A 25,949-nucleotide genomic window follows, 5' to 3' on the forward strand; every position below is an offset into this window, starting at 1 on the left:
GACAAAGGAAGTCACGCGTGAATACGTTTAGAGAACGAGAACACGCACTGTGTCACTGTGTGTGGCGAACCGTCATGATTGATATTCCATATTTTGGCTCTTTGCACGTAAGGTGAGAGAGTTAGAATTGTTTAATTGGTGGATGAATATGTTATGTGGTAGTTTATGATCCCGGTTGGATTTTAGGGGGTCTCTTAAAATGTTTATCAACGTCACTTGTTCAGCGGATGCCAAGGGAAGTGGCTAGCCAGTAGCTAGCACTGGTTGCCTAGTTACCACGAGCAAGCGGGAGGTTGGAGAGTAGAACGATGGGTCGGTTTGTACAGCCAACGCTGCTCGTGTGCAGTTCATAAATCAATAACTTAAAACCGATACGTGATTCATGTGGTCATGTGGCAGTGTTTGGTAGACATGATTGGCTGACTGACTTTGACAAACAAGTGGATATTGAATGTGCGTGACGAAGCTGGCGTGGTATGGCGATGCAATATAGACGGTTTATTGTTTTGGTGCAGACGTTCATCAGTTTTCTGTGTGAGTGTATCACATACGTGCAGAGAACGAGAGCACACACTTGAGTGTGACGTTACTGTGTGTGTGTGTGTGTGTGGCGAACCCTTAGGATTGATATGACGTATGTTGGCTCTTTGCAGAACAAAAATAAAGATATTTAGAATTAAATGCGTAGTGGACGGTGGCTTCATTGTGCTCCGAGCTGCAGGTGCAGACGTCCTGCTGTGGTTCAAGTCAAAGACGGAGGAGGAGCAGCGCTGGTGATGGCTGATAGAATCGATGGAGTATGGGGTCTCTGTAGTAAAGCTGCTTCATCAGAAACAAGAGCCGACACTGAGAGACTCAACAGGCCGCAAACGTCTGTTTCTACAGATGTAAAAACTAGAATGAGACAACTTGAAGTGGTGCTGTCAGGAACCAGTGTTAACCCCTTCCTCTCTGTCCTCCAGTACACAGAGAGGGAGGGTCTGCGACTGGGCCTGGTCGGCTGGGTGAAGAACACCTTCAGCGGCACCGTGGTGGGTCAGGTCCAGGGTCCTGCTGACATGGTGGAAGAGATGTGAGTCCAAACTGTAACTCAGGAATTCAACGGGAGGTGCAGGGATGTGGAACAAAGATACTTGAATAAATACTCTGGTGTGCGTCTGTCCAACTTTACACTGACGGGACAAAAGGAAAAACACTGAGCAGCTGAGTGCTAGAGCTTCGCCGTGTAGGAGGATGCAGACTTTGACAATGGAAGGTTGGTTTCATTCTCTACATTCAGGCAAAGTCTGATTTTAAGAAGTGAGATTTGTGACATCAAAAATGTTTTGGAAGATGATCTCAGGCTGAGACTCGCAGTACAAAAGTTTAATGTGTAACTTTGAAGCCTGCAGGTCACAAAGAGTCAAGATGGAATTTGGACATGAGAGGACAAATACATGTGTTCATGTTTTCTGGTGTTCAGAATGAAGCAGTGGTGTTGTGGATGATTTTTTTTCAGCCTAAATAATGTCAGACGCACGTTAGATTATTTATTAAAAGTATTCGTGTGTACGTTAATACCTGCTTATTTTAAATACATTAAATGAAGACCACCAAAAATGAAAAAATGCCCAGTTTTGTTTTCTCACCCCATAGTGACGTGGTGCTACTACTTTCTGCCACCAGATGGCGGTCTTTACCTTCACATCCCCCCCAGTTTTTCACCTCATGAAGTTTGATTTTCCTGGGAATTTTTGGTGCAAATTGGGTGAAAATGGAGAACAACCTGCCGCGTTAAATCACCCAAATGACATGAAACTTCATGAGAAAAGCAGTTAAAGTGAGAGGAGGTTTGGAGAAGGGAAGGACGCAGCTCGTGATGTCAGAGCGCCTTCAGGGCTCGTGTGTTTGCTGTGCTCATTACACGGAGGGAAAAAACATGTACATACAAACCTGTGAAGTGAATTCTCCTTCAAAACCTATAGAGGCGCGTTTCAGGGTTTGTGTAGAAAACAAAATGCTTTATTTCAAACAGCAGCAACATGTAAATGAGGGCAGGAGGAGGAGCTTGATTCCCCTGCTGCTCGAGGGAGAGAGGAGAGGAAGAGGAGCACAACACATAAAGTACAAACAAGGGAGGTCCAGAGCCTCTTCATTGGACGAAGTGAGTTTAGAAGCTCAGATAAACAGTATGTACATGTTTATTTTGACAGAAGTTGCGGAGCATTTTTAAAAGCAGAATATCTCCTATCCTTTGTTTTCCTGCTTCTTTATCCATCTCTGCTCATTTGAAGGTCATCCTGGGCTCTGGGAATATTTAGCAGCATCAATAAACAAAATTAGATTCACGGGAGTGACACTGAGGCTTTTCTTCCCATTTTAGAATTTTTTTTTTTACCTATAAGAAGTACTGCAAAGTACTGATCAACCAAAAAAGACACATTTTTAATTTTTTCCCTCCGTCTGAGGGACAGGTGGAGGGTGAGCTACCCCTGAATTTAAGTTGATTCCCTTTAATGTTTTATTTCTCATCTGGAACCAACATTTAATGTCTGAGCAGCTCTTTGAGATGGAATGTTTGGCTCTTCATGACCTGGTGACATGAGCGCGTTGTTGTAGCATTCAGCACCTCGCTTGGATTGATGCTGATAACCAATAATCGCTCATGAAACTGAAGCCGGCGCTCAGTTTGTTTTGACAGTCTCTCTGTCCAGCGGGGCTGATGTCACCAGGGTGTGGATGGCTCTTTTAGATGACATCACCGCCTCGAGGGACCTGCTGCTCTCTTACCTCACACACACTTGACCCATGTTAAACACACACACTCACACACACACACACACACACACTTGATTAGTTATGTTTATTTTCCACTCCTTGCAGCAGCAGGCGGGTGGGGTTTACCAAACCACAGCAATAAATCATTTTTTAACAGGAAAAGGAAGGACAGGAGATTGGTACACCTGATATGCACGTAAACATTTATTTGATTAACATCCTCTATTTTTCAGAAAAGTGTCGCGTGCCCCCCCCCCCCCCATCACTTCTCACCTCTGGCCTCCGTCTATTTGTCTGTCTGCCAGAGGGATTGCCCAAGCTGTGACTAAAAATACCAGAACGACAGCAGAAAAGCTTGAATCTTTGGGTAGATCCACTTGTTCTGAGGTTTGCTGTCCCTCGTGCCGGTGAGTCGGTGAGGGACTGATCTGATCGTACGGATCTGTGGTATTTCTGCCAGACGAATCCTGAAACTGATCCAGCAACTTTCTCTTCTAGTAGGTCTGCAGCCAAGTCCCCTCTAGCTGTTAGTCGATGCTCTTATGATGTATCTGAGCGCAGGTCCTGACTTGGGATGCTGTGATAAAGAAACAAACACGTATGAAGAAAAGGCCCTGTTTGATGATTCAGAACCTCCACATTGTCCTGAAAACAGCTGAATTCTATATTTAGGAAATTAATCCACATGCATGTGGGGGCTGGCTGAGTTAGCTTAGCACAATAAATGGTAGCAGGCGGGCGGGTTAGCATACCTCTGTCTGAACCGCTCAGCTTCCAAAGCTTCAGTTCCTCCTCTGTGTGTCCTGGTTCAGCTGGATCAGGTTCAGGGTGCTGGCTCATCCAGGTGTAAACCTCAGCATCCTCTCTTAGAGAGTCGGTCATGATGAGTAGCCACAGCAGCTCTGCTCGCTGTCAACCAACTTCATTTTTGTTGTCCGATGTTCCGAAGAGCTGCACGGAATCACTGAGTGACTGTGTGATGCTAAACTGACATGAGCTAACGGTTAATTGTTGCTTCATCGAGGACGTTATACAAACTCTGGGGACAAAACTGTACTTGGTATCGTTTCATGGGGTTATGCTAACACTTACCATCCACCTCCATTCATTGTGCTAAGCTAACTAGCAGTCAGCTGGTGTCTGTGGGTCTCCGCTTTCGAATAAAGAGTCTACTTTCTTGTCTGGTTCCAAAGAGGATTTACAATTCACATATTTCCCAGAACGCTGTTGTCTTCCATCAAGAAACAACCTGAACAAAGACGCTTGTATTTAGACCCAGAAAACACAGACTGAAGGGAAAAGCTTTGGTCCCTCAATCATGGTGGACTTGAATGGCATTTTTCACAAAAACCGTTTGAAACTCGATTACAATGAGAAGATAAAACACCTTTAATCACACTACTGTTTCCGTCCATTCAGTCGGGAATCTTTTCCGTGCTCACTCTCACGTCCTTCCCACCAACTCCACTTTCACCACGACCTCACTTCCCGGTGGGCCTGGGAAACAGGAAGCAGCTGTTCCTCCGGGCAGACGGAAAGGAGGGGAGGGAATAATGGACGCAGAGGAGAGGAGGGAGGGTAGGAGACACGCTTGTCCATCACTGATGGAGGTAGAGCGAGAGCTGGTGGTGGTGGGTGGTTTCTACTTTTTCGTCTGAGAATAAGAAGCATTTCCAGAGAGGTGAGCAGCTGAAAAACTGAGGAGGAGCGACAAGAAGGAAAAAAAACAACAACCTGAAACTGAAAAAAAGCCTGTTGGGGATTTTAGGAAGAGGAAAAGGAGAGGAAGTGTGTTCAGGTGGATGAGGACGTCTACGTGCACATTGATCCCGCGTTCCGAAGGGTGTGGCACTTCCTGCTTCCCCCTTTACGCTGTTCCTGTAGCATCACCCCCCTCCCCCCATGAAAGACGGATCAATGAAATGATAGGTGATATAGTCACAGGAATCATTGTGGCGGGAGACCGTTGTAAAATAACAAAGCTATTAGAAAAAAAGACAAACGCATGATCAAAACGCAGCATCGACTGCGACTACAGAGTAAGATAATTCATACAAAGAACAACAAAAGCAGGCTTGTGGTGGTGAAAGAACGGAGAAAAACGGGGGAGTGTCAAACGCCGGCGACAATCTTCATAAATCAAAAACACTCTGAATTTCAAAACTGGAAATGCAAATGTTAGAGGAGCAAAGCAAACGTGAGCGTCACGCGTCCTCGGTGTCTGCTGTTTGTCTTGTTTTGTTCTTCCACTCGCTGGGAACAGGAACTGGTAAATTATATTCCAAAACATTGAAGTATCTCAAGCTGGGACGTGAACCACAGACCTGATTTCAGGCGTTTAACTGAAAAACACATTTAAAAAAAAAAAAAAAAAATCTTTGAGTCGAGGGAAGCAGAGGTTTAACAAAGTTAACTTTCTTCCGGGTTCCTTGCGACGCTCGTAGCGTGGAAGTGAGAATAAATGTGTTGGAAGGATGTTGTGGATCCCTGGGATCAGAGTCGTTGTTTTAGAGGAAAATGGCTGCAGATTACAAACAGACAAAAACCCAGATTTAATACTAAGCTCCGCGTCTGGCTGGCTGTCCGTGTGTGTGTGTGTGTGTGTGTGTGTGTGTGTGTGTGTGTGTGTGTGTACGTACAGTGGAGTAGCAGGTCAAAGAGGTCAGTCCACTGTAGATGAACAAGTTTTTTTTTCTTTTTTTCTTTTTTCTTTTTGGCAGAAAGGAGAAAGTAGGACAGCCCCTCTCTCCTTTTCTTTTGCCCGCTTGCTTCCTGGCTGAGCTTCAGTGCAGCGATGTGACCCTGATCCTCTACAATCTCCTCTAATCTACACACCAACACAACACCAGAATCATCACACACACTCACAAAAAACATTCTGTCCGACAATTAGAGAGGAGGCGGGCTCTTGCTGCGGGACGCGGATTCTCAGGGCTGAAGTGAGCTGAAGGAATGTTTACGTTTTCCCATCATGCCCCCTGTCATCCAGATGCTGCTGTGACCTCTGCCTACTCTGTATTTTTCATCTAAATCTGCATTCCACTTCTCTGTGGACAATCCTAAACACTGACAGCAGCGTCTCAAATTAAAGATGCACTGATTGGAGTCTGGCCTCGCAGCGCTGGAACAATGACAGATCCTCAGGAGCCAAGGTGGAGGTCTTGAAGCTACAGCAGGGAGCGTTTTTAGCTTCAAGTAGCAGTTTTAGACAGTGCAGTAACTTGTGGACGAGGCGCTCATCCTTCCTCCGAGCTCGGTGCGTCTGTTCACATTTAAATAAGACCCTGATGCTAACACGGGAGAAAAACTCATCTTCCTCGAACGGTATGATGACAAGCAGCGCTGGTTTTGTTGGCGCCCAGCGGGTGGATCACGGAGACGCGTTCAAGCGTCGTCAGCACAAAACTGCAGCAACAGAGGGGAAGTTTTTGTTCTGCTTGTGGACGTTGCGGCTGCGGACGAGCGTTTAGGCTCAAAACGGTGGTGGCCCCAGAGCTCAGACACTCTCTCACATGAGCACAGATGTAATGGTGTCAAAAGACAGGAACAGCCTTCATGAGAGGACACACGAAAGAAAACAATACACTACAGAAACACCGCAAATCTGAACTGCATGAAAAACTGAACGTACAATTATACTACCACATTTTATTCGCTTGGGTAAAACACGCAGTTCTTGTTACCTAGATGGATACTAATGCAGTAGAAACAGTAGTAGCGTAACTTCAACTTGCCAAATACCGACTCCACGCTGACGTAGGGGAATTTAGGTTAAAAGTCATTTACGAGGGTTAATGAAGTGTTTAAGTGGCACTTGCAACCATTTATTAATTTTTTTTAAAGGAGGGATTCATTTTAAAGTGGAACCATCAGTAGAACCAGAGGAACAAATCAGCTGTTAGATCGCGCAGGCCAACAAACCACCCGATGAGAACAGGACCTGCTCTCACCTGAGCTGACGGCCTCTTCTGTTCTCCGCAGCCCGCCTCCAAAATCATACCCGCCCAAAATAAATCACATTTTATTCATGAGCCTGAGGTTAGAGATCAGAATTCACCCCGAGTGGCGTTCTAAGCCTGGGTTAAATCCCCCTGCAGCCTCCAGGCACCTTTAATAGGATCTGCCTGAAACAGCTCTCGATCATTATATTTAGTTTGGACGATGCTTAGCACAACTCTTCTATACAGGGCTGATGTAATCCACGTGGTCTGGATATGGAAACCTACTACGTTTCTCCCTTTTTGTTGTTGTTGTTGTTGTTGTTGTTTTGTCTCTTCTATACAGGAAAGTGTGGCTGAGTAAAGAAGGAAGTCCCAGCAGCCGCATCACCCGAGCCTCCTTCACCAACCAGAGAAGCATCAACGAGCTGGAGCTCTCCGGCTTCAAAACGCGCTTCTGACCAGCGGCGCCAAGGAGGACCAACGAGCTCTGAGCCGTTTCCTGCTGCAGCCTCCTGCTTCTGTCTCCTCTCAGCATGGACGAGTTGGAGTTTGCACATTTGTAGATGGAATTAATTCAGACAATTTTGAGGCTGAAAATGAAAACTATATGTCAACTAAGAAGGATGGCCACTGTTGCCCAGGGAAAAATACTATTATGATAATAATAATAATAACAATAAAAAAACAACAACAACCAGAAAGATGGTTTGCCTCATTCTATTCTCTCATATCAAAGACAATAAATGGTTAAGAAAACAACGACAAGGCAGACTTTCACAGTTCCTGGGGGAACGTGACATTTTCTACCCTTCACTTGTGGGGGACCCATCGTTTAAAAGAAATAAAACGACACAAAAACGCCCTCAGAGTGTCGCCTCACGCGGCCGCTCCACCTGGAGGTCATCCCAAGGTCAAAAGTCCCACTTCTGTGTCTTTTGGCTCAGGTATGATTGAGAAACGCACTCTAAACCCTCTATAATATATGATGTTATGTCCTTTTGATTGTAGCGTCTCTCCAACTCCTGCTAACGTGATTAGATGTCACATTCATACAGTAGAAGTAGAAATAGTAGTAATAGTACAGAAGTAATACTGTAGATTATTTAAATGGATGTCTTTACGAAGTCACCATAACTCTCGGAATGGTGGGGCGGTTTTTCAGCCTTTGGTCCACTGATGAAAGTACGTGAATATATGCAGTATGCAGTATTACAAACAGGGTATCAGTAGTGATGGAAAAAGTACTATGTAACATGAAGTGACCCTGAAGAGTTGTGGGGTTTTTACAGGTTGTGTTTACGTGTGGATGCACGTGTAGCAGCGCAGTGCGGAAGTTGGATTTTAATTCAGATATTTTTAAATGATATACATTGAAAGGACCGTTCAAATCAGTAGGTTGCTGGCTTAAATCTCTGTCTTGGTGTCTCACACGGTGTGTGTGCGTGTGTGTATGTGAGTGTGTGTGAGTGACTGCTGGACGTAAGCAAACACAACACAGTAACAATGTCTTTACGTAACAGTCAGGTGACCTGATTACCTGCTATCTGATCCAATTAAATCACGGGAAGAGAATCCCTGATCGGCTAACATGGCAACAACAAAACACCTGACACAGCAGGACAAGAGTGACTGCCCACCGCTCTGTGTGTGTGTGTGTGTGTGTGTGTGTGTGTGTGTGTGTGTGTGTGTGTGTGTCTGAGAAAGCTAGAGAGAGAGAGATCTTTTTTGAGCCTGGCTACACACTGAACCTCCACCTATCACTTATGTGCCTTCTGCCCAGAAGGTTCCGGAGGCTCCGTCTGTTTACTTTCCTCTCACATCTCTCGACTTACTTTGAGAATCTTAATGAGTTTCCCTGTCTCCTCTAGACTGAAGTGGTCCTTCAAGTTCCTGTCGGACTTTCTAGTGGTCTTTGAGTAGGTTTTCCTTTGAGTGGGTCTGTGGGTCCCGTCCCAAGTGGACAGGGATGAGTAGGTGTGAATTCTTCCAAGAAGGTTTGAGAATCATCATCATCAAAAAAATCACCAAACCCGCAACTGTGCCGGTGTTTCAGCTGCGTTCATAAATTAAATGACTGCTCAGAGGCAGCGTTAGAAGCTACCGAGGGCCTTTCTGAAGCCTTGTTGCAGCAGCGTAAGCCTTAGCTTGCAGGCTACTCTTGTGTGTGTGGCTACAGCGTTAGCATTGGCTCACATGCTACTCTCGTCTGTGTGGCTACAGCGTTAGCATTGGCTCACATACTACTTTTGTCTGTGTGGCTGCAGCGTTAGTTCTTTGGCTGCTCACAGGTGCTGCGGTGCTAATTTTAGATCAAATGCTGCTTGTATCTACTTGGTGCAGAGAGCTTCAACATCATGAGAGGATTTTTGGCGACATGTTTTCAAGAATTTATCGGTACTTCAGTACTGACCCAATCATGCACCGATGTTTGTACTGTAGGTGTCCGTCAGTAGCAGAGTGATGCTAGTTAGCGGCTAGCAAGAAACAAGCGTGACTTCTTGTCATAGTTTTTCAGAAAAAAAAAAAATCCCTCCGACCAACCAAACCATTATAGTGATACAACAATGCAGCTTTTATTTTGTAAGATCCCTGCTCTGGATGGGGCTTTTATAGGGAAGTGATCCAGGATCAGGCCCGACAAGTCAAGAAAAATAAAATATAGAGTTTCATCAGTAATCTCTTGAGTTTAAGGGATGTATGTTAAGTATGTCAGGCATGTCATACATCTCTTGGATGACTTGTTTTGCCTGGAGCAGCCCGAGGAGGAGACCCAGTCCGGCTTATTTTGATTTCCCCTTCTCTTTTTAATTTCCTACCAACAAAGCAAGCAAAAATGCATTACTGCATCCCGCCAGTGGATTTTGAAACAAGCAGTGCGTCAACCTCTCTCCTGTTAAACATCCATGAGGTTGTTATTGTATTCATTATTCAGTCACCTGGTGGCTGGGCAGAAAAAGAGCAGCGTTTGACTCAGGCTTGTCAGCGAAACTTATTGAGATGTTTTGTTCCTTTCTAGCTGGTTGCCTCGAGTCATTAATTAAAACAGTGCGCCGTAAAAAGTATTTAGCAGTGAGGTTGGAGTGTAAAATAGGAATGAAAATGTCATTAAAAACACCAGATATGTGTGTGTGTGTGTGTGTGTGTGTGTGTGTGTGTGTGTGTGTGTGTGTGTGTGTGTGTGTGTGTGTGTGTGTGTGTGTGTGTGTGCATGCGTGCGCTTAGAGACCAACTCTCCCTGGATACACTGTTGGAAATGGACGCCTTGTTGTCATGCCAACCCACTTCAAGACATTACTCACACTCGCTCACAAACAATCAGGATGAGAGAGGAGGAGGTAGTGTGTGTGTGTGTGTGTGTGTGTGTGTGTGTGTGTGTGTGTGTGTGTGTGTGTGAGAGTGTTTTTCAAGTGGATCTTAATGCAATGACATCCTTATATAATGCAGCACACTCTACAGGGACACCAAATGATAACCTGTCATCCAACACTGTGTTGAAAGCTCTTAGAAGGTGTGTGTGTGTCTGTGTGTGTGTCTGTGTCTGTGTGTGTGTGTCTGTGTGTGTGTGTGTGTGTGTGTGTGTCTGTGTGTGAGGGCATTATAATTGAATACCAGTTTGTGTCTCTAAAGTAAGCAGCAAGAACAGACTGTGAGCTTTAAAAATCTCCAAGAGCGTCTGCGTGATAACAGTTTTGTCATCCTCATGTCTGCAGGGTCGATTTAATCTCTGAGGAGGAAATAATTTCCTGAATTACAGCACAAACAGAGGACTGCATTGCAGCAGCATCACACCAAATCAACCAGAACACATGGAGCAGGTTCAACTCAGAAACAAACCATCTCCTTCTGTCTTACAATTCCAAGCATTTGTCAGTTGTCGTACGGTCAAAAGAATCAAGGCACAGTCACTGGGCGATACAGGTGCTTCAAATCTGACGGAACACACCAACTTTTGCTCAGACGCTAAAAACACAGCTGAGGAGATTATCAACCTTCCCTCCCCTGTGCTGCACCGCGGAGCTGAGACCCGCCAATACCTGTTGACTGCTAGTTAGCGTAGCACAATGAATGGTGGTGGATGAGAGGTGTAGCACAGCTCTGTCAAAACTGTTTTCTCCACATTTCCAGTTGCCGCTTTCTACTGAGGAACAGCAGTTTACAACAAAACTAAAAAGAAGCATTCTTTTATTCACGGCCACAACCACAGCAAACTGCAGCAGCGGGGCAAACTCACGCCAGCAGCGGGGCAAACTCACGCCAGCAGTGGGGCAAACTCACGCCAGCAGCGGGGCAAACTCACGCCAGCAGCGGGGCAAACTCACGCCAGCAGCGGGGCAAACTCACGCCAGCAGCCTCCACTTGCAAGGAGCACAAGTTCAATAAGGTGTTGTTTCTCTGACAGTGAATTATTGAATCTCTTTCACCTCTAGAGGAGAAATGCAAGTTGGGAGTGAATTTCAGATGACATGAGGCTGTTCTTTTTTTTATTATTATTATTTTTTTTTTAACTTTTTTTGCTAGCCAGCAGCTAGCATGCTACAGTAACAGCGACAGTATTCCTCTCTACTTTTCCTGGAGAAAATACATTAAGCTCGAGTTGAAGGATCTCATTCGGGTCAGGGGTTCCCTGACTGATGAGTCCAAACGTTCCGTTTCAGAGAACAGCCCCAGGGATCAGCTGGCAATGTCTGGCGACGGGCAATGACAACATCCCTCAAAAAGATGGCGTGTTCCTTTAAGGTGAATTTCCTTCCTCAGTCACCAGTTGCAGTTTTTTGATGATCAGGTCATCATATCTATATACTTAATGTTCATTTTATTTTAGAATTTTTTGCTTGTGTGAAAGTCAGGAGATGCTCTGCTTTGTTTGTACTACAGAAAATTCTGGACCTGTAAGACAGCAAACTCCAGTTTTTGGTGAATAAGGAACCTATTTTCTAGGTCTTTATTTGTTCAGGTGTTATATTTTGTTTTATTTCATGTGAAGTGGTGTCTGTCTCCACACTGGTATTCACAGCATGACTTCAATCTGGATTCAACACCGGGAAATGTTTTTGGCACCGGCTGTAACATTTTCCTCTCCTGGTTTTTGAATCTGTTGCTAAAGTTACAAAAAATAACGAATCAAACATTCACCGGCCGTAAACTCCCGTTCCTTTAAAACCCACTCTCATTCTGCACAGCCAGAAACAGTTCTGCTTTTTCCCAGCCTGTTTTATGTCAATAAACGCCTCCAAATATAAACCCCATAAACCACCACCCCATAAACCCCCTGACAAAACTTCCCACAGTTCACTGCAAATATTACAGCGAATCACGTCGAGGCAGCCGCCACAACACTCGCACCAGTACAGGAGAGAAAGAAAGAAACGAAAGACCACCCACACATTCAAATTGCTGGAAGAAGAAAAATCCACCAGCTTTGACCTCCTCTTCTTCTTCCTCCTCCTCTTCCCCTCCCAGCAACTAGTTTGGCATCCCATGGTGGTCACCATGGAAACCTCACTCTGCCTGGAAGTGTCTGAGAGAGATAGTGAGAGGAAAGAGAGAAGTTCTCCAGCCTTCCTCCTCCTCCTCTTTCCGATCAATCTATCTGCCAGCCACTGTAACTGCCCACACGTTCAGTCTTATTCATCATGTTACACACACACACACACACACACACACACACACACACACACACACACACACACCTGAGTGTGTGGGTGCTGACAGCTGTTGCCAGGCAACGAGTAGAAGTTGAATCCAGCTTTACTGTGTAAGAAACACTGAGTCATGTATTGTACACACACTAAGAACTAAGTACAACCGCACTCCTAGATTAGAAGTGGACCGGTCCCAGAACCCGTCCACGGTCCTGACCCGGCGCAGATGTTGCAGCACATTTCCTACCCGTGATGTTTCTGCAGGTTACTAAAAATCCACGTGACACTGAGATGGAGGCATAATTAGAGGGAGAGGGACAGAGGGGAGGAGTCGAAACCTGTAAAGTTCCCGCCGAATGAGAAGTGGAGACTCCGCTGTTTGTTTCCATTGTTTATCCACACAACGCGTAACTTTCAGACGCTCGAATTTAGGAGCGCAAACGAAATCTCAAGCTGGGAACGTCAAACAGTCACAACCCTGCAGCTGCAACATGACGGAGATCATCCCTGCGACACCTGACCTTCTCCTTCACCGTCCTCCCACTCTAAACAAATATGGCTGAATGTCTCTACGGTGTCTGGTATCGGAGTGATAATCTCCAGCACACACTTACACACACACACACACACACGCACACACATACAAACACACTGACCACTGACTGTGTGTGTGTGTGTGTGTGTGTGTTCACATGTCATCAAGGGGGCAAAAAGACCTTGAAGGCCCGATCACATTCTGCCAACTCACACAGTGTTAATATACACAAGTACACTGCTGTGCTGGATGTCCTTCAGACCCTGAATGCATCGTATGTCAGCAAGGGAGGAAAGTACAACTATTACAAACCAGCTGACAACATAAACACACACATGAACACACATACACACGTTGGTGGTGAAAGCTCTGGCTCTGATTGCTTCATCTTCCCGTCATGAGTTAAACTACTGAGTCAGACAGCTAGTTTGTTTATTCGTCCTCACACTCGGAGACATTCTCCTCTTTGGGTGTCTTTTTTTTCCTACTTTGCCTTAAAATAAAGGTTTAAAAGATATCATATCAGTCAAATTTGGCCCATTTTTAAACACTGTTGACTTCCTTGGACAATTACAACGTGGTAAAACTCACTTTTTCATGTCTTGGGTCGAATTTAGTGAGTTTGCAAGTTGGAATTCTGTTAATATAAAAACATCGATGATGATGATGATGATGATTGTAGTGATTCATGTGCATTTATATTCCGAGTCATCCTCAACTTCTCTCAGCCAGGACTGCTCGGCATCCTCCTCTGCAGACTCTCCCTCCTCCTCTCGCTGCTTCATTCTCCGCCTCTCTCAGATTCGGGGAGCAGTGAGTGCTTGATAAGTGCCTCGGTGCAGCCTGGAGGGGCGGGGACGTTCCCGTGGAGGGATGGAGTTGCAGACGATGCCCAAAAATGCCATGTCATCCTCTTCTTTTAATGATTGCCAGACTGGGTATCAAGTGAAGTTCCGGCCATTTCAACTTCTGCATGCATCCTCAAGGTTTTTGACAGGGGAACGGCAAACGCAGGTGAGAATGGCACTGACAAGGTGAAGTACAGATACATTTGAAACAAAAAATAAAGAGAATAAATCAAAAATGATGTAAAATGTTTCTGTGACGTGTGAATGCCGTTGGTGCAATATTCATTTACTTATACTGTATTGGTAAAAGCAAAAACAGCCTAACGTGTGTGTTATTTTGTGTGTTCCAGGTGCTGTACAAGTTTTACTTATTTACTTATCAGTATTTGCAGTACTGCAAGTATTTGTTTTGTGTGAATACGGAATAATTTCACTGAGTTGATGGTTCATCGTGTCTGAGGCTAGAATCATGGATGCAGCTGTGTAACCGCTCAGCTCAGTAACAGGCCTCAATAATAATAATAATAATAATAATAATAATAATAATAATAATAATAATAATAATATAATGAGTGGCTGTATATTCTGGTGCGCAAAGATCTTTCAAAAACCTTGAAGATTCATGCAGAAGTCAAAATGGTCAGAACTTCACTGGATACCCAATTGTTTTGAATCTTGAATCTATATTGGCATGCAGTTGTCTTTTAAGGCCATATTTCATAATAATAATTAATAATAAAAGGATATTCTCAGACAAAATATTGTGGAACATCTTCAGAGAGCCTACAAACCCGGACTTGAGGGTGAAGTGACTTTTTTTTTTTCTTGTGGAATTCCCAAAACGACACACAAATGTTTAATATTGTGACCTGAAGTCAGCAACAACAACAAAACCTGCCACATTCAACGCAGTTTGAGTGACAGGTCAAGGTTTTAAACAAATTACATGAATTACATTATTTTTTTGGTTCACAGTTTTATTTTGTGCCAGTGAACGCTGGAATAGTGAACGTGTCCAAGCAGTTGTGCGTCTATGAAAATCATAAAACCAGAGTGAAACAACTCGTTTTGTCCTCAATAACTCAAAATAAATTGTAAAAAAAAAAAAAAAATCATCTTTGGCCTTTCGCAAAGGACGCTAACTTCCGGGTTGAACTACAGAAACATCGTATTAGGGCGGCTAGCTCAGCCCCTCCGGTGCTCCCTGATGTAATAAACCGAGCGCACCGGTCGCTGCAGTCCGGGCCGAGCTGAAGTGGAGCGGGGCGGAGGGCGGGGGGAGGAGGAGGAGGAGGAGGAGGAGGATTGGTGGATTTGAGGACTCACTGCTGCTGCCTTGTTTTTCCTGCGAGCACCAAACACTCCGTCCGTCCGTCCTTCACTGCGAGCGGGACTCCTCTGCGCTTCCCTCGTCCTCCAGGTGAGTGTGAACCAGGCCGAACCGAACCGGGCCGGGCCCTGTTATTTATTTCTGATGCACTGTTTTTGTTTCACGGTGGCCGCGGCTGGCTGGGTGAAGCATCCACGACGGCTCGGGCGCTCTGCCTCCCCGGGCTGGAGGCTGCCTGAGTCCGCCTCATTGTTAGACCTTTGTTGTGGTGCAGTAGCGGGTTTTGGCGCAATGGGAACCGGGGCAGCGACCCCCCCCCCCCCCCCCCCAGCTCCCATCGTGTTGTTGAACTTGTGTGTTTGTTGCTGAGGCTCCAGAGCATCTTGTTGTGAAGCCGTCTGTACCCCCGCGATATTATCTCCTCTCAGAGGATGGATGGAGGTCTTGTAATTTCTCCGTTTGATGGAGGAGGTGGAGGTGGAGGTGGCGGTGGCGGTGGCGGTGCAGGCGTGGTCGTCTCTGCTGACCTCAGCCTCAGTAAAAACGCCTCACTATCCGTCCTGTACTACTGCTCAAACCCCTGCAGCGACCTTCCTTTTCTCCACACTCCTGCTGGCCCTCTAACGATGGGTTTGTTGCCCCTCGGGGGGGGGGGGGGGGGGGGGGGGGGGGGGCTTGTGTTGCTTCTGTAGTGACGTCGCACATTTTAAGGTCACTTTAGTTGCCCCCACTTTCCAAATTGTGCTGCTGGACGCTCTCTGCTTGTGCTGGAGACCCTGTTTCTCATCCTGTGGAGCAAATTATGTAATCAGATACAGGCTGGACTGCTGCTTTCTCTCCTCCTACCTCCCCCTCTCCATTTCTCTCCCTCTCTCCTCACTTTTCCTCCCATTTTATTCCTCTGATCTGCACTTTTCCTCTTTCCACCCTTTTCTTTTCTTCTCCCTCTGCACTCCTTCCTCCACTCCTCCATTTCCTCCACATCACAAACGCTCTCCTCTACTTATCTTCTCTCTTTCTCCTCCAATTGTCTCCTGCCCCCCCCCCCCCTCCATCCTCCTCCCACGTCTTTGATGCAGCAAACATTTGGCAACTTGTTGACTGAAGCCTTTAAAGTGTCACCCTGAGGTGTCGGGTGGCTGTCGTGCCGCGCAGCACCTGCCGCTTTGACACCCACATGAGGTAAAGCCGTCGCCCCGGAACGACCATCGTCAGGTTCTAAAGCTAAATCAACGCGTCCCTGCAGTGCAGTTGTTTGACTTCATGCTCTCGTTCTGCAGGGAGGTCAAAGGTCAGGTAGTAATGGGTGGTCGGGGCTGTCTGATGGTCTCAAGGACACCGGTGAGGGGAGGTGAAGGTCGATCCTTGGAGACTCTTTGTTTCCAGGGGGACAGGAGGAGCTCCAGTTGACCGGCACACCAGCAAAGTTCCATCAGCAGCGAGATTCTTTTACCGTTTAAAACAGCCTAGAGACCGCAGAGACCAGGATCCAAGATCTCTGGTCTGGAACCTGGAACCTGGAACCTGGAACTGCACCCACACCACTTCTCCACACACGTTCTGGTGTGTTACAGGAAAATGGAGTTTTGAATGAAGTGTTCTAGTTCTCCCAGAGTCGTTCCCACCTCTGCTGCTGGATCAGGCTCTGAAACTCTGCCCCTCCCCCTTCGGCGTCTGTGTGCCTCCGTACTGATGTCATAGTAACAGTGGCGTCATGTGACTGACTCCAAACGGATATGTAAGAGGAGGCTGCCGATCAGGATCCAGCATTACTACATCGCTGACGGCGACGCAGCCGAGCGTTCTGTCCCATCCGTCCCGCCGCCTCCACCCCTGGGGTTCAGAAAAACCGGCAACCTTGATTAAAGCGGCTTGAGCAGCGGCCGCCATCCATGTTCTGGGTTCCACTGCTGGCCAATCAGGGGCTGCGAGCCAGGACAGAATCAAATATGACAATGTTCTGGAGGAAATGCCTCTGTCATTGCTGTAGGAATGACTTGTGCTGCTTTTTCTAAATATTAATACTGATTATTTAATTTTTTTAATGAATAATCATCTGTAATTGTCATGGCAATGTGAGTGTAAAACAAACTTTAGAGCCAGTAAAAGACGAGGCGAGCGCCACATCGCCGCGCATCAACATCCCGAATCTCTCCGGATATCTGGTCTCATATTTTATGTTGGTACTCGACTGTAAACCCTGTTTGTGTTTCTTCCTGTGCAGTTTCTTCTTCTATGGCTGTAATGTGCACGAGCGGCCAGACGCGTGTACGATGCATAGCTTAGTTAGCGAGAAGCTAACTGACGTCTGCGGTCCCTGAACACGACAAATGGCATCACTGCGCAAACCAGCAACACCAGAATGAAGGTTGTAAAAAAGGATTCGTCACATTTGTTTACCATTTTTGTCGACTCATTTACTTGCGTGTGATTGTCAATAATCCTGACAGTTAGGATTGGCTGGTTCACGTCTGTGCTGCCGGACGATTTCGCTCCAGAAACTCTTCATCTGCCTCCTGACTGGGATTTAACTCCAGCAAGCAGCTGAGATGAAACCAGCCGTTTGACTCCATGGCGACGCACTAATCGGTGTCCTCCCGTTCAGAAACTTTGCAGCTCTCGCTGGTAGCAAACGCGAGCGTCTCCAGCTTTTCTCTGCGTTCTCGAGCTGCTTTGAATTCCGTCACCCGACTTTTGTTTTGTTGTCCGCGCGGTCTTCCCCTGCGCGCCCAGATTCCTGATCGGCTGATTGTGTTTTAAGTGCTCCTTAAATGAAATGGAAAGAAGGTGGAGAGGGTTGGGAGAGAGAGGGGGCAGGAGGCCGTGGGATTTATGGGAAATGTGGTTTTACTTTGGGGGAGCACAAACTGCCGTTCTCAGCGTCTTTAGAAACGGGGAAAAAGAAAAACCCTCCTTGCTGCATTTTCTGGACGTCTTCTTCCTGTGATGATGAGAGCGGTTTCTCAGCCAGCGGTTAATGCATGTTGTCTATAAACCCGCAGCCGTTTCCTTCACAAAGCTCTTCTTTTTGGTGTGCGGCTGCTAAACGCTCTGCAGGGAGGCTGTGCGTGAATCGATGTTGCTGTGTGTGTGGTGGGTTTTGGCTGCGAGTCGTTAAACCCCCGGGCGCTGCTGCTCCTGCTGCTGATGATGATGACGCCGAGAGATTTTGACGTAAATCGTCTACTGCGGCGTCTCAAATAGCCGGCAGCGTGCCGAGCTCTCAGCTTCATCATTTTAATAGCAGGTTCATGATAAACTGAGGAGCTCGTGTTTCTTCAGCTCTCTGCGCCGGAGGAAAACTGAATTTATATGATTGCATAACAACTTCTTCTAGAAGCACTCGGAGAAATATTCAGAAAGCAAACCGTCCTCAGGAGGAAGACGACCAGATCAAAACGTCTGAACAACAACGTCCGTGAATGTGGTGACGTCCATGTGGAGGGAGGAAGTCCGAGCAGGGCGGCTGTGAGGGGAGATGGAGGGCAGGATTCTGCGATTGAGAGCAGGGAGGTTTAGACGCACACTCGCACCCAGAAGTCCGGTTTTAGTGATAAAAACACAATGTAATGTAACATAAAACATGATTCATAATCAGAGAGCAAGGAATCTGCAGCTGCGAGGTTGCATCCTTGTCTCTCTTTCTTGCAGTCACACATCAGGAAATGCTTCGCCGCAGGACGCCGACCTGATGAGCCGATAGCTGCGTTCTGCCTGCTTGCTTTTATCTTTGGCTGATCTCCTCTTTTCTCATCGTCGCCCCCAGCCTCTCTGTCTCTCAAGCTCCCTCCACCTCCCCTGTCAACAGATTTGTGTGCGTGTGTGTGTGTGTGGTTGTTCCACCCTGTTGACAGAGTGTGTGTCTGGCTGTTTGCTGACGATGGTCCAGTTTCGCTGTCTGGGCTCGGAAACGTCAGAAAGGCAGGAGCTGGAATCTTTCAAAGCTGCTCTGGGTTAGCTTCTGCATGCAGACGCCCCACAGTGGCCGTGGAATGATGATGACATCACTTGTCAAGGCGGTTTGAGAACAATTGAAGGGTCCCTGGTTTGTCAATATGATCTCATAGTGATGAAAGTTCGATCGCGATGAAGACAAAATTATCAAAAAAATGATCAAACTGATGATCGGGTGCACTGTCCCTTTAAGAAGGAGACCATGATGGAGGTGAGTTGTGACATCGTGATGGTCTTTGAAAATCTTTTCTCACGTGATGTCATGAGTTTAGGAAGGACGAGAGAAAAAAAAACGAGTGAGGGAAGTGACTGCCAGGCACTCGCAGCAGGTCTGTCCATACCTCCGCCGTCTCCATCCTTCTTTTCTCAGGCTTAAACTTCAAGCTGGAAGAGTTTGGCCGAAGGAGGCGGAGACAGATCTCCAGCAGAGGAGTGGAGGCGGCTCAATTCCCCCAGGATAAGAAGGCAGGAGAGGGAGGGAGTGATGGATGAAGGGGGGGGGGCGTGTGTGTGTGTGTGTGTGTGTGTGTGTGAGAGAGAGAGAGAGAGAGAAACCGGGAGGGAGGAGGTGGTCCTGAGGTCGGAGGAGGGGAGTAGTGAGGTGAGGGAGGTGGGAGGAGAGGAAAGAAGTGCACAAAAACTGGATGGAGCGTGGATCCGTTCATGGTACAAATGTTCTTAAAAACGATGACGGCAAATACTCGTTGGTTCCAGCTGCTCAAGTGAGAGATCAGCTGGTTTGTTGTCATTTCACAGAAATTTTCACATTTCTTGTGTTTCCTGTCAAAAACTCGTGGTTCGGAGGAACCTGACACCCTTGCCAGCAGGGTTGCGATTCCTCAGGTAACTGGTAGAAGAATTAGCCATTAGCGATAGCCCTGGATGTGTGCCATACTGGGAGCGCCTGTTGACCTGTTAGAAGCTGAAAGAACTCAACGTACTGGGTCGGAGTTGTACTGAACGCTGCGTTGAGCACTGAGGAGTAACCTTCCCATAGTGAGGTAGTTCTCTTGCTGCGTTTGTCTCCTAGCAACCCAGGGATGCGTCAGCTAATAGGCCCGCTAAGGTTAGTTAAGCTAAGTAGACGATGCAATGCTATGTGACCATCAGAAAACCCTTCAAACACCATAGTTCTGCACTTCCTGTTGTCCAACTGGCCCCTCAGGCTTGGAGGTGGTGTTTGCTGGCGGTTTTGCAGTTTTCACTTGAAGGATGGAGGCTTCTTGCTGAGCCGGAACATCTAGCATCAACAAGTAGGCCAAAGCTCTCGGCTGAAATTCACAAATCCCTGAGAGGCAGGACAGCCAGAGGACATGAGAGGGAACTGTTTCCTCTGTTAAATACGATCCAGTTTAAGTCAAATAATAAAGCTGTGTTTTTGTGATGTCATCAGTGAGGCCCCGCCCCAAGAAACACGCCACCCCTGCAGTGTTATGAAAACCTGTCAGGATGTTATTATCTAGAACTGGCGGCTCATGGAAGCACACCACAGCTTTTGTATCAGAATTTGATATAAATTCACAAATGAATATATTTTTTCTGTAATTTGTAAATAAGTCTGATTTAAAAACTTAAAGGTGGCCTAAAATTAAGATACTGTGTCACGAAAATGTGCCAAACCTAACAGGCAGGGACGATGGGATGGAGGGATGAAGGAGGGTGAGAGTGTGGGAGAAGAGTAAAGAGGACAGGAGTGAAACATAGCAGCTGAAAGATCCACCCTGGTAGGGGGGGTGGGTGAGGGAGGAATGTTCTGGAAAATGTCCAGCAGATAGGAAGTGGAGCAGTGCGACAGAGAGGAGGGCACACAGAAGCGAGGAAGAGGAGGGCGAGGAGGGTACGACTCTTCCCCAGCGGCAAAGCTTCAGCTAAATATAGAGAGATCTGTTCCGGCCTCACCTTCCATGAAATGCCGCATCTTCTACAGCCGAAACGGATTCATCCTTAATTCTCAGTTCAAAGAGTTTTTTTAACGCGACAACTTTATTGTCATTGCAACACTGCACAGGTCAGAAATGCAGTTTAGTATGTAGCCTGAGTGCAAAGCACAGGGAAGCCACTGTGCGCGTGTCAAACACCGTAAATGTGGATGTCAACAGGCAGCGATTTAAACCCCGAATCAGTTTCTCTCTTTGAATCAGTTTCTCTCTTTGAATCAGTTTCTCTCTTTCAATCAGTCTGACTGTCTGACCTGAGTTTGACTCTGACTGCTGGTGTGATTTACTGTCCCGTCAGAGACGCTGGTCATCTGTCTGGTGCTGGGCCGCGTCCTCCGTCTGATTTGAAATGGCTGCCGTCAAAAGATCCGTTGTGTTCTTGATGTTTTATTGATGTTAAGACGGTGAACGTGGCTGCGGACCAGATGACTCACGGTGTCTTCGAGCCGTCCTAAGGACACGGATGGACGTTTCCTTGCGCCGTGGAGGCGTGAACTGATGAGCAACGCTCATGCTAGCATCCAGCGACCAGACGATCTGATTTGTGGAATCGGATCGAAAATTGAGCCGGGAAACTGTTTCCCAAACCAGGTTTCTGGGCGCAGACGTGGTCTCGCTGGAGGAAGCTGATGGCTTCCTGATTCTCCTGTAAACAAACCAAGAATTTCTGTCTTTATTGCTGTTTGACATCTCGTTCGTCTCTGGGGGAGGGGAAAAAAAAAAAAAAAGACAAGCCGTGGGAGACCAGAGCAGACACACACCTAGAGAGCAGAGAGGAATGTGAGTCTGCTTCTCTTCAGTAACTCTGTGTGTTTGTTTGTGCGCGTGTGCGTGCGCTTGCGTGTGCTTACATAGCGGGGTTGCGTCCGGGTGAACCAGGTTTGACCTCACACGAAACACGCGTGAAACCAATTCTCTGATCTCCTTCAGCTCTGCTTCTTCTTCTTTTCACACGCTAAACTTCATCGTTCATACATGAAAGTAAACACGTCCCTCAGCGCCGTTCATGTTTTCATGAGCGAATGAAGACGTTTCGGGGAACTGCAGCGATCTGAAAAAGCGGCTTGGCTCATGAATGTTCATGTCAATTTACATCCAAATAAGAAAAATAACACACACACACACACACACACACACACACTCCTGATTTCTCATGAATAAAATATGTGAACAAGAGTGTTGATGAAGGCTGGGTGCTAATTTGCGGCAGGAAGCTTCTCCCGTTTGGGTGTGCAGGGAAAAAAAAAGAGAATCTGCTGGGATTCATGGGTTCATTTCCTGACGGATGCAGGCGAGCTGAAGCTGGCGGTGAAACGCAGACCTACGAAGCACAAGGTTTCTGCTCCCATGAGACGTAGAAGACGTTGTACTTTATCAGGAGGTCGTTTGTGTGACTGATAACACGTCGACCTGCAGTCTGCTGCCTCATCCGTGCGCTGACGGACGTCTGACGAGGCAGCAGAACGAGATAAATGAAGGTGAGGGCATCAGGACGGTTTACAGTTTCACTCGGACTCTCTAAAGTTGTGGCTGCCATAGGGTTGGGTCCCTCAGCATCAGGCTCTTGGACTGCTAGCTTCAGCTGCTTTTAGCAAATGTCAGGCTGTCCTCTGACGTCACGTGTTGGAAGTCCACACTGTGTGGCTGTTGTCCTCAGGGTCGTCCTCGCGTCGCTGCTCACGCGAGCTGCGCGGGAAACGTAGCTTCAGGGCGAGCACTGAGGCTATCGAAAACCAGCTCTTGAATCGGTGAGGTGTTTCCTCCGGCCGTCCCTGCACGTCGCATCACAGCTGTTACAGCGAGCGTCACCTCCATCGTTTTTTTTTTTAAGTGTAGTTTGGGCCGCCTCTGACTGGCCGTTACGTTCTGCTGAAAAAGCTGCAGGACGGGATAAAATACTCTGGCTGTGTGCTGCGTTCAAGGTAAATCAGGAACTCTCACTCTCCGTCTTTCCCCTCCCGTTTTCTAGCAGTCGTGTGATGTACATTTACTGCGGTTTAGGACAACTTGACCTCGTACTCTTAAAAGTGCGGAGTTTGAAGCCGTAGAATCACTTTAAAACTGTTAAAAAGCTGCTTCTTTACCGACTGTCAGAGACGCTGTGTGAGAGGTGTTTGTGTCCTGTCAGCGTCTCCTTTCTTGTAGTTGAACGTTCGAGGCACTTTTGGTCTGAAGGACAGTTTCATAGCTCTCACAACTGCTGCAGAAAGAGCTCTCGAACGCCAGCAGATTCCTTCATGACTCATGAAACTGTTGCAGAGAAAATAAACGCGCCGTAGCCGAAGCACCTTCTAGGTAAATCTAGTCCACAGGTTGACCGTGGCGCTGCTGACGCACCGTGATCCAGCTGTTTGAGTCTGTCGCTGAGCGAAGCGCTGCAAGGTCTGACTGACACACTTTTGGAGGAAGATTTTGAAGAGCTGTGATTCCGTCTGGCTGAAGGTTGAAAGGAAGAGAAAGGAAGTATTGACTGGCTTCACCAGTGTGGTCTGGAAGGACTCGACGGTTAGGGTTCAGCAGCTGAAAACACAAACGCAGACAAACGCAGTGTGGAGTAACAGACAGCAACTCTCCTGTCCATCCACACTCTGGTGTGTGTGTGTGTGTGTGTGAGAGAGAGAGAGAGAGAGGAGAGAGAGAGACCGCAATAGTAAAGTGACGTAATGTCCTCATATAAGTTGCCAGAAAGGAGACACACGCCCTCTGCATTGACCTTCAGCAGGCTTCCATTAAAGTTGATTTCCATCCAGCTCAAGGGCGTCTTTCTCTCTCTCTCTACCCGACACACACAACACTCTTGCCCTCACTAGTGTTTCTGCGATAGCTGTGACGTGAGCTGTAAAAGAAGGAAGAAATTTGTATCACAACCAGTTCATGAAGACAAACCCAGAACTTCCCAGCAGGCACTCCGACCGTTATCAATGGCCAGAACGGTCTTCAGGGGCTTGTGAGGACCCTGGCGGTGGTCTGACTGTTGGCGTGAGCCCATAAATCGTCAGCGTGCTCGTAGAGTTGGAGCCAAACATCAACATTTCTAAAATTGCAGCGTGCAGGTCCAGCTGTCGGAACGTGGGCGGAGCACGTTCAATGTTCTCCAGATGTGCTCCAACTACACACCGCCATCGTGTTCTTTTGTGTGTGTGTTCAAATCAGGGTCATAGTCGTGTGTGTGATCGGTTTACGGTTCAGTCCTCGGGTCCCGCAGACGTCCAGCTCGGCCTGCTGGGAAATGAGCAACAATAGACTGGTTGAGTGGATTTGGTTTGGGTGAATTGAGGTCAAAGCTCAGTTATTGTGACCTAAGGCACAAGTTTTAGCTTGGTGTGTGTGTGTGTGTGTGTGTGTGTGTGTGTATAAATATCTATATATATATTGGGTGCGCACCCTGAGGCGTTGCTGTTGCAGGGAGGGTGGAGTCGACATGCAGAGACGGAGAGGAAATGAGAGATTAGCTGAAAGTGGAGCGTCGCCTCTGGGCTGCAGGGCTGCGGGCTGAGCCGAGGCGGCGTTCGCACCCCTCGGCTGCCGCGTTGATGACAGCAACGACCATCTCCGCCACCTAGAAACCACTCCAAATAAACACCTGACGTAGACCTGAACCGCAGCACAGCTGTTTATACGCTCACATTTCAGGAGGTCTTCCTCCGCTGACAGGTGCGCTCACACCTGGGCTTGGTCGTGGGAGCAGTAGAACCCACCAACGGCGTCTTGGGTTTGTTTTTTTTTTGGTCCCAATAAATATTATTGTGATTTAATGTATTATTTTAACACAATACTGTAATAAGACAAAGGTGCGTGGTCTCCGTCGTCAAAATTAGATCATTATTTCCTCTCGAGGTTAAATGTCCTTTGATTGTCTTTGAGCAAAGCCCCAATGAACGCAAATTAATGGAGTTTTTTAATTTAAATTTTCACTCCTTAGCCTGTAGTCACACGCTGATAGACTAACACACACACACACACACACATCCTCTTTAGCTAGTGTGTGTGTGTGTGGGGGGGGGGGGTGTCAGGGAGACAGTCGGCAAGTGTGTTTGTGGAGGAATGAATGAAACATACCAGGTTTAACGGTCCACCAGCGATGTGACGCGTCACCGTGGCGACAGCTGTTGACCATGCTGGTTGCACGAAGGCTTGTCTTCTTCTCGCAGCTGCCCCACTTCCATCTCTACGTGCCTCTTCGCTCGCTGACGTCCTTCAGGTGCTGATGACAAACTCCAGACATCAGTCAAGTCGCCGAGGGGTGACTGGATATCCGGGTGCTGACGCGGCTGCCCGGTTCTTTCAGAAATGTGATTATTCTCTCAAAGAATCGGGTTCTTGATGCTTTCACAGGATTCTTTATTTATCACCATCTTTTTTTTTTTTTTAAAAAGCACTCCTGAGGTGCTTGATGTTTATTCAGGGCTTCAAACGGACCTAATCAAACCTGCCAGCGCGCTCGACCGGCGACGGCTGGACGTAGACGATGAGCAGAGAGGCAGTCGTCGTAATGTGGAGTTCATTGATGAACTGAGATGGTGATTAATCTTCAATCTTGATCACTGATCGGATGTCAGAATGATGGCGCGGCTCCAAATACCGATCCATGTTTCACTCCGTGGTTGGCAGTGGACCAGAAACACGCCGTAACGAGACGCATCGCTGATCCAGTTCGAGTAAATCGCTTCAGAAAACATTGAATTTCATTATTTGTGTGATTTATTTATTTATTTATTGCTCTTTTAGTGATAAACAGGGAAAATAAGACCTCTGACATCAGGATCTGTTCAGGCGGATGCGTATCAGAACTGAAACCTGGATGAGGTCATGTCTAAAGTCCCTAAACGATGCCGTAAAGGAATAAAAGCTACGGCGGCCATCTTGTTTGCCGGCTGCCCGTAAAGTGAAGCTTGAAAAACGCCATGGAGGAGGAATCTCTTTCAGGCGCTGTCACCTCGGCGTTGGAACGGCTCCCCTCTCTCTTCCTCTGCTTGATTCTGTCCAGATGTTACCGTCGCTCCGT

At 47.1% G+C, this 25,949-nt stretch overlaps 2 protein-coding genes across 9 annotated transcripts in view; both read left to right on the top strand.

Moving 5' to 3' along the window:
* The window catches only part of LOC147247161 (acylphosphatase-2-like), a 72,222-nt gene extending 64,832 nt beyond the window's left edge, over window positions 1-7,390 (top strand). For 2 of the 7 annotated variants that reach the window (XM_086180721.1, XM_086180722.1), the window contains 3 exons: window positions 963-1,072; window positions 1,188-1,255; window positions 1,385-7,390. In XM_086180721.1, coding sequence (XP_086036847.1) covers window positions 963-1,072; window positions 1,188-1,255; window positions 1,385-1,467 — 261 coding nt within the window. In that variant the 3' untranslated portion in view covers window positions 1,468-7,390. Of the gene's footprint in view, window positions 1-32; window positions 113-962; window positions 1,256-1,384 lie in introns of those variants that run through there. The other 5 variants (XM_086180724.1, XR_015109495.1, XR_015109497.1 and 2 more) reach the window with 5 other exon arrangements.
* Window positions 7,391-15,025: 7,635 nt separating this feature from the next.
* Window positions 15,026-25,949, top strand: part of LOC147247168 (spectrin beta chain, non-erythrocytic 1) — a 92,454-nt gene continuing 81,530 nt past the window's right edge. For both annotated transcript variants that reach the window (XM_086181125.1, XM_086181126.1), the window contains exon 1: window positions 15,026-15,143. The gene's annotated coding sequence lies outside the window, so the exon portion shown is untranslated. The remainder of the gene's footprint in view (window positions 15,144-25,949) is intronic.

Source organism: Aulostomus chinensis, chromosome 16 (genome assembly GCF_037954235.1).
Source record: "Aulostomus chinensis isolate RoL2024-O1b breed Wild chromosome 16, RoL_Achi_v1.0, whole genome shotgun sequence".
In the NCBI taxonomy this organism is placed as follows: Eukaryota; Metazoa; Chordata; class Actinopteri; order Syngnathiformes; family Aulostomidae; genus Aulostomus; species Aulostomus chinensis.